General features: G+C 48.1%; 1 protein-coding gene across 1 annotated transcript in view; it reads left to right on the top strand.

The window, feature by feature from the left end:
- LOC109911710 (collagen alpha-1(XVIII) chain-like) overlaps positions 1 to 9089 on the top strand; it is a 140705-nt gene that overhangs the window by 92893 nt on the left and 38723 nt on the right. The window contains exons 20-22 of the mRNA XM_048598699.1: positions 4054 to 4128; positions 6958 to 6993; positions 7963 to 7998. Of these exons, the coding sequence (XP_048454656.1) occupies positions 4054 to 4128; positions 6958 to 6993; positions 7963 to 7998 (147 nt within the window). The remainder of the gene's footprint in view (positions 1 to 4053; positions 4129 to 6957; positions 6994 to 7962; positions 7999 to 9089) is intronic.

Raw genomic sequence — 9089 nt, 5'->3', positions numbered from 1 at the left:
ATATCCATTTCAAGCCCACCGACTCCCACAGCTACCTAGAATACACCTCCTCCCACCCACCTTCCTGCAAAAATGCTATCCCCTATTCCCAATTCCTTCGCCTCCGCCGCATCTGCTCCCAGGATGAGGCATTCCACTCCCGTACATCTCAGTTGTCCTCGTTTTTCAAGGACCGTAACTTCCCCTCCTCGGTGGTCGAGAACGCCCTCAACCGTGTCTCCCACATCTCCCGCACCTCATCCCTCACACCCCGTCCACGCAATAAAAACCAAAAAAGAATCCCCCTCGTCCTCACGTACCACCCCACCAACCTCCGGATCCAACGCATCATCCTCCGACACTTCCGCCATCTGCAATCCGACCCCACCACCAAAGACATCTTTCCCTCCCCACCCTTATCTGCTTTCCGGAGGGACAACTCTCTCCGTGACTCCCTTGTCCGCTCCACACTCCCCTCCAGCTCCACCACACCCGGCACTTTTCCCTGCAACCGCAGGAAGTGCTACACCTGCCCCCATACCTCCTCCCTCACCCCCATCCCAGGCCCCAAGAAGACTTTCCACATCAAGCAGATGTTCACCTGCACATCTGCCAATGTGGTATACTGCATCCGCTGTACCCGGTGTGGCTTCCTCTACATCGGGGAAACCAAGCGGAGACTCGGGGACCGCTTTGCAGAACACCTACGCTCGGTTCGCAACAAACAACTGCACCTCCCAGTCGCGAACCATTTCAACTCCCCCTCCCATTCCTCAGACGACATGTCCATCCTGGGCCTCCTGCAGTGCCACAACGATGCCACCCGAAGGTTGCAGGAACAGCAACTCATATTCCGCTTGGGAACCCTGCAGCCCAATGGTATCAATGTGGATTTCACAAGTTTCAAAATCTCCCCTCCCCCTACCGCATCCCAAAACCAGTCCAGCTCGTCCCTGCCTCCCTAACCTGTTCTTCCTCCCACCTATCCCCTCCTCCCACCTCAAGCCGCACCTCCATCTCCTACCGACCAACCTCATCCCGCCCCCTTGACCTGTCCGTCCTCCCTGGACTGACCTATCCCCTTCCTAACTCCCTACCTACACTCACCTTTACTGGCTCCATCCCCGCCTCTTCGACCTGTTTGTTTCCTCTCCACCTATCCTCTCCTCTATCCCTCTTCTATCCGCCTCCCACTCTCTCCCTATTTATTTCAAAACCCCCTTCGCCTCCCCCTTTTCTGATGAAGGGTCTAGGCTCGAAACGTCAGCCTCTCTGCTCCTATGATGCTGCTTGGCCTGCTGTGTTCATCCAGCCCTGCACCTTGTTGTCTCTCTTCTCATGACCTTCCGCCTGAAGATTTCCCTGCAGTTTTCACTGAACTGTGATAAAATCATACACTGTGCAAGAAGCCTATCAAGAATGTTACAGCATGGAATGAGGCCATTTGGCCCATCGCGCGTATGCTAACTCTTTGGTTGAACCATCCACTTAGCTCCAGACGTGTGCTCTCTCCGTTTAACCCAGCAACTCTTCTCCTGCTGAGAAGTATAAACTGTGTAGTACTTGAATCTTGCTGAGAGGAGAGGTATTGGTGAAGCTTCTTCCGCTCATCAGGACAAATGCAAGAATACCACAATATCCCAGTAATACGTACACTTGAAATTTGGTATTCTTGGGTTTCTCCGGATGAGTGCAAGATGAAAAGCTGCTGCAACACTTCTCTCTTTCCAATAAGATTTAAATGTATATGTAAGCATCTTTTGAAAGTCATTGAATCTGCTTTCATTTCCCTTCCATTGTAAATCATGTTAACTTGTCATTTATGAAATAAAATCTTCATGTTTCCTCCTCTTGGTTCTTTTTCACATCACCTTAAACCTGTCACCTCTGATTATTGACCATTAAAAACGCCTCCTAATTTTGAAGAACCGCTATTAAATCTCTGATGTCAGGTCTCACTCTGTAGCTGTGCTTTCACTGACCTGAAAGTCAACTCCTTTTGTACTGTGCGAACCATGGGTTGTGTGGATGCTACGGCCCTGGATCTGTGATAGACACACCTTTCACCGTGACCAAATGGAACGCTCCATTTTAGGCCTTTCCCACTTGCTGTCTCGGAGTGATGGACTCCCATCTGACATTACCAGTTCGGAATCTATACAGTTTCCCTTTCCATGAAGTGGGCAGCTGAGTTGACGCGCTAGTGACTGTCTTGCAGAAAAAGAAACTTGGATTGGGAGCCATTCCTGGACCTCCTTTCTCCAATAACCACCCCGCACGCCCCCCACCACACCCGCACGCCCCCCACCACACCCCCACCCCCCCCCACTACCTCACCCAATCAAACAGCTATTTCCCATGTTGCCATAGGCAGCGGGAAGAAGCAGTTTCTGAATCCACCACTGCCACGGTAGGAACTGAATCCCATGCTGTTGTCACTGATCTGACCCACGCTAGCTGTCCATCCAGCTAAGCCCTCCTCACTCCCTAGGGTGCTCCCCAGTTCCTCTGTCAAGATACACCCTCCCGTGTATGTTGTACACTAGAGCTATGCATAATGATGGTAGAGGCTGCAATGCCCTTTCCATTATGTGGCTGACCAGGAACCTGTCCAAGTCTTACTGCCTGCCATTGGTGTGTAGTGGAAGGATTTGCACATTGACCATCAACAGTTTTTGACTTTATGAGAAACGCACTCTCCTTGACCACAGGTGGGCCAGTGGTTAGCGCTACTGCCTCACGGCGCCAGGGACCCGGGTTTGATTCCAGCCTCGGGCGACTGACTGTGCGGAGTTTGCACGTTCTCCCCGTGTCTGCGTGGGTCTCCTCCGGGTGCTCCAGTTTCCTCCCACAGTCCAAAGATGTGTAGGGTAGGTGGATTGGCCATGCTAAATTGCCCGTAGTGTCCAGGGATGTGCCGGTTGGGTGGATTAGCCATGGGAAATCCGGGGTTATAGGGATAAGGTTGAGCAAGGTGGGATGCTCTTCTTAGGGGCGATGGGCCAAATGGCCTGCTTTAGGGATTCTATGATTCTAGCCATCAGATCCTGGAGTGGGGCTCAAACCCACAGCTCCTGGCTCAGTGGGAGAGGCACTACCCACTGCTTCACAAGACCCCGCCCCCCCCCCACCCCGACTCCAATATTTATGAAACTGACAACAAGAAACTTTCAAAGAGAATTTACAGACGAGTTCATGCCCTGTGTCAACTTTCTCCTGGGTGTTGTTCACAGCAGTGCTCAAGTTATTAATCATTAATTCCCGGAGTTTTCAAGGCAATCTGGAAGGTTGGCAGCCCCAGCTTGCTCACCATGACCAGTTAGAATGACATTTAGTGTTGGAGTGCCAGTGCCAACCGGATCTTTATTTTGGTCATGTTCATTTCTGGGCCTTCCGTGAGCACCTTTGACCCTCTCCTGTCTACCAGGGTTGGGGGCCACTTCCTGCCTAATCCCTTGTCCTGCCAACTTAGGACCATACCTGAGGGACAATGAACTCCAGATGGCACGCATTAGGAGTGGACAATTTGACCCTCTAGCCCCTCTGCCGTTCAGTGAAAGCGAGACTGCTCTGATTGTAGCCTCAGCTTCACTTTCCCCCATAACCCTCTATTACCTTGTCAGTCAAAAGTCTGTCAAACTCAGTCTTGAATATACGCTCATTGAATGTCTCTCCTTGATGCTGACTCCATTATAGAATACTCAGCACAAAACAGGCCCTTCGACCCACAAGGTTATGGCGAACATGACACCAAATTAAACTAATTCTTTCTGCCTGCCCTTGGTCCATATCCCTCCATTCCTTGCTTATTCATGTGCTTATCTAAAAGTCTCTTAAACACCCTCGTCATATCCGCCTCCTCCACCAATCCCACTGGCAGTGTGTTCCAGACTCCTGCCACTCTCTTGTGTAAAAACGTGCCCCCTCATATCTCTGTTGAACTTGCCCCCTCCCCACCTGAAATGCATGCCCCCTGGTATCAGACTCGTGAAAACTTGCTTATTATACTCAACGATTGGGTGGGGACAAAGGTTGCTGAATTCTGACCGTGTTTCCGGCTGCTTTCCTTTCCAGGGCGAGCCGGGCAGAGATGGTGTCGGATTGCCAGGTCCTCCTGGTCCTCCTGGAATCGCCTATAGTGGTGGCAGTGTAAGCTGTTCAGTCTTTGCTCTCTCTCTCTCTCTCTCAAACCTGAGGCCGATCACACCGACTGACAAAGAGCTCTCACCAGAGTTAGTTTGTCACGTTGCATAACCTGAAATTGAAGCCCAAATGGGTTGGAATTTACGCTATGTGATTCTATAAGTAGAAGTAATGGTCTGAGCACAGCAAGCTTACCACAAGGACCAATATGATGCTGAGCTGTTTTCTTTTATGTTGGTCGAAGAGGTAATATTGGCTGGGACATCAAGGTAAGCTCCCTGCCCTTCTGAAATATGCTGCAGTGGGAATGTTTACACCCACTTGTGGCAGTAGACCATGCCCCTGTTTAAGGTCTCATCGGAAAGATGGCAGCTGTGAGAATGCAGCCATCCTGCAGCACCACTCTCAAGTGCCAACTTTGGTTTGGGTGCTCTGAGTTCTGGCTCAGGACTTGAACCCACAACCTGCTGACTGAGAGATTCGCTACTGATCTCAGCTAACTCCATAACTGTAAGACTTAAGCTGAAACAGGCATGGAATCATGGACGATCAACGTGACTCCATGTTCATCAAATTGTTTGGTGTTTAATGGCCCTTCGTTTAACTCGTCTTGTTTTGGTTTATTGCCACCTTCTGTTATTGCTAACAGCAGTAATAAAAAGTCAGCATGGGTTTGTGAAAGGGGAATGATTCTTGACTGATTCACAGGAGTTGTTTGAATCTATAACTAGAAGAACAGATGAGGGAGAATAAGTGGATATGATGTATTTGCGTTTCAAGAAGGCTTTTGATAAGGTCGTACGTAAGAGGCCAAAATTAAAGCACTTGGGATTGAGGATAATACAATGGCTTGGACTGAGAGTTGGTTAATGGGTGATCTTCTGGCTGGCAGACAGTGACGAGTGGTATACTGCAGGGACCAGTGCTTGGGTTCTTGCATCCACGAGGGAACCAAATCTACTATTTCCAAGTTTGCTGATGACACAAAACTGTGTGGTTTGAAGAATTGTGAGGAAGATGCAAGGAGGCTTCAGGGCAATTTGTGTGATTGGGCAAACCCATGGCAGATGCGGCTAAATATGAAGTTATAGACTTCAGTGTGAAAAATAGGAAGGAAGAGTATTATTTAAATGATATATTGGGAAGTGTGCAGGTACGAAGGGTTCTGGCTGGTCTTGTACACCAGTCAATGAACATAAACAGACAGGCACAACAAGCAATTAGGAAGGCAAATGCGATATTAGACTACATTGCAAGTGGATTTGAATTCAGAAGTAGAAATGTCCTACTGCAGTTATACCAGGCCTCGATAAGAACACACCTGGAGTATTGCATGCAGTCTTGATCTTGAAAAGATATACTTGTCGTGGAGGGATTGCAGTGGAGGTTCACCAGGCTGATACAGGGGACGGCAGGACTGTCCTATGAGGAGAGATTGGTTTGACTGGGCCTGTATTCACTAGACTTTAGAAAGATGAAAGGGGACCTGATGGAAATGTATAAACCTGTAACAGACATCTGAATGGGTACATGGATAGGAAGGGTTTACATGGATATGGGCCAAATGCTGGCAAATGGAATTAGTTTAGTTTAGGATACCTGCTCAGTATGGACAAGATGGACTGAAGGTCTGTTTCCATGCTGTATGACTCTATAACTCTATGCCTGCACAAACTAAATGCAGGAAAGACGTTTTCCCTGTTTGGGGAATCTAGAATCAGGGACCTAGTCTCAGAAAACGGGGTAGGCCATTTAGGACTACAATGAGGAAATATTTTTTCCTGTCAGAGGTGATTGCTCTGTGGAATGCACTACCGCAAAAGGATGTGGAAGCCAGGTCTCTGAATATATTCAAGAAAGAAAGAGAGAATTTTTTTAGATATTAAAGGCATCAAAGGGGTACGTCAAGAGGATAATGGCATGAAGATAAAAGATCAGATGGCCATATTTAACAGTGGGATAGACTCGAAAGGCCAAACGACCTGCTCCTGCTCCTAGTTTCTATGTTTCTGGCCCTGCCACTGATCAGAATGGAGTTTCGTCCAATGGAGGAGGATGGGATGGTGGTGCCAGGAATCTAACCTGCCAAGCAGTGACTTAAATGTTCACACCCAGAGCCCCACATAGGCCGAGCACCCAGCCCTGAGTATCTGCAGGTTTGTCACAAATACTGATCCAGTTAGTCACCACAAGACAGCGTTGTCTGCACTTGATGCACAGCGGTTAGGTTATGAGGAGAAATTATACAAATTGGGCCTGTTTTCTCTCGAATTTGCAAGGTTAAAGGGTGATCTGACCGAAGATGTTAACCGGAAAACACAGGGTAGATAAAGATAAACTATTTCCACTGGTTGGGGCATAGTCTGAGAATTAGGGCCAGACTGTTCAGTAGAGATGTTAGGGAGCGCTTCCACTGACACAAAAGGTGGTAGAGGTTTGGAACTCTTTTCTGCAAATGGCAGTGGATGGTAGATCAGTTGTTAATTTTAGATCTGGGGTAGATAAATGCCTGTTAAACAAAGGTATTAAGGACATGGGCCAAAAGCAGGTATGTGGAGTTCGGCCACGAATCAGACATGATTTTGTTGAATGGCGGAACAGGCCCGAGGGGCTGAATGGCCTACTCCTGTTCCTGTGGGAGAGAAGCAGAGGGGAAGTAGCATGTGTCAGATTCCCTCAAGTTTGGCAGTGGAGAAGCTGCTAGTCAGGCTTTCCTCTGAGATCTGTATTGATGCGTCTTGTCTGGGTATAGTGGACACATCTTTCGTTGTGTTCAAGTTAAAATTGAAATCAATGTTGAATGTAACATAATTATTAATTCTGATTTTTCTTCAGGCAGCTGATGGTGTTACATTTGTGCCTGGTCCACAGGTAGGCAACCTTCTCTTTACATAATAGAGAAGAATGATAGACTTTGAGAGCTCAGCATTAAGCTGTCCTCATAACCATCATCACTGGACATTTCTATAGGGAAAAAAAAGCCCTGAATATACAAACTCCCTTTTGTGTGGTTTATGCTGTTTATTTAATCTCTTCTCGGCACATGTTATTAAACTGGAGAGTGTTCAGAAAAGATTTATCAGAATGTTGCCGGGAATGGACAGTTTGCATTCTATAAATAGCCTGGAAATTCAGGGACTTTTTTTGCTGGAGCGTAGGAGGTTGGGGAGGTAACATTTATTGAGGTTTATAAAATCATGAGGGACGTAGATAAGGTGAATAGCAAGGGGTCTTTTCCCTAGTGTCGGTGAGTTCAAAACTCGGGGGCATGTTTTTAAGGTGAGAGGGGAAAGATTTAAAAAGGACGTGAAGGGGCAACTTTTTCACACAAAGAGTGGTTCGTGTGTGGAATGAACTGCCAGAGAAAGTGGTCAATGCTGGTAAACAGTTTAAAAGGTATTCGAGAAAAGTTCATGAATGGGAAAGGTTTGGAGGGATATGGGCCAAATGCAGGCAGGTGGGACTAGTTTTGTTTGAGAACATGGTTAGTATGGACTGGTTGGACTGAAGAGTCTGTTTCTGTGCTGTAGACTCTATGACTTGATACGGACATCACTGGCAAGACAGCATTTATTGCCCCATCCCTAATTGCCCTGGAGAAGCTACTGGTGACCTGCCTTCTTGAACCCCAGCAGTCCTAATGGAGCAAGTCCATCCTCAGTGTTGGTAGGGAGGGTGGTGTGATGGTTGGAGGGGGACTTGCAGCCTGGGTGGTGTTCCCATCCATCCGCTACCCTTGTCCTTTTCAGATAGTAGATGTCACAGATTTGGAAGGTGCTACCAAAGTTGCAAGCTTTTATTTTTGCTTCCCAAGGTAACCAATTTCTTTCTCCCTTTCAGGGTCCAAGGGGCATTCCTGGCCAAGCTGGATTGCCAGTAAGAAAAGTCTAGTTGCATTGTAATATTGTGCATGTTTTTGCTGAGTTAAAGGTACATGGGACAGCAGACACAAATCTCAAATGTGGCCAAAATAATCCATAGTCATTGGACACTGAGGTGGGTTGGCACATGTATGGCTCACCCAGGCACACTATTGAGATGCCCATGCTGGGATCAAAGTGGATCTGGATCAAAGTGCCAACTAGCAGGCACGTAGAAACCCTACAATGTAGAAACAGGCCTTTTGGCCCAACAAGTCCACACTGACCCTCAGAGCATCCCACCCAGACCCATCCCCCTGTAACCCACCTTATATACACATCCCTGAACACTACGGGCAATTTAGCATGGCCAATCCACCTAGCCTGCACATCTTTGGACAAACAGCGGTTTGGCTATTCGGGCGATCTCTGCCGTTCGATGAGCTCATTAGACAATCTGCCACACCCTGCCTTTCCTCCATTATTCTTGACTTCTCCGGTGGGATCGAAGAGTATGCGGAACTCTGGTCGCATCTCTCACAGGCATTGGCTCCTCTGACCATGCTGCGCTGGAACGTTGTTGGCCTTGACGCGGAGATTTGAACCTGTGACCTCGGTGGCTCAGTGCAGCCAAGGCTGACAGCAGCAGATGCAAACCAGAGTCCCACTGAGCTGTGGCAGATCACAGTGAGACTCTCACTGCAGTTTGACAGTCCACTGCGTTAGAAATGCCACCAGTTATTTTACCTCTGATATTGAACTGGGTCATTTAAGGACAACATCGCAGCCTTAGAATTATTTTCGTCAGTTGTTTCTCTTCAAAAGGGTCTGACGTCTGTGTTTGTGTGTGTGTGTGTCTGTCTGTGTGTGCGTGTGTGTGTGTGTGTGTGTGCGCGCGTGTGTGCGTGTGTATCTGTGTGTGTGTGTCTGTGTGTGTGTGTTTGTGTGTGCCTGTGTGTGTTGAGTGTGTGTGTGTTGAGTGTGGGTGTGTGTGTGTGTGTGTGTCTGTTTGTGTGTGTGTGTTTATGGGTGTGGGTGTGTGTGTGTGTTTGTGTGTGTGTGTTTGTGTGAGTGTGTGTGTGTGTGTGAGTGAGGTGACTGTGTGTG

The sequence above is a fragment of the Rhincodon typus genome, chromosome 7 (assembly GCF_021869965.1).
Source record: "Rhincodon typus isolate 14 chromosome 7, sRhiTyp1.1, whole genome shotgun sequence".
Classification (NCBI taxonomy): domain Eukaryota; kingdom Metazoa; phylum Chordata; class Chondrichthyes; order Orectolobiformes; family Rhincodontidae; genus Rhincodon; species Rhincodon typus.
This window is presented reverse-complemented; position numbering and strand designations above follow the sequence as displayed.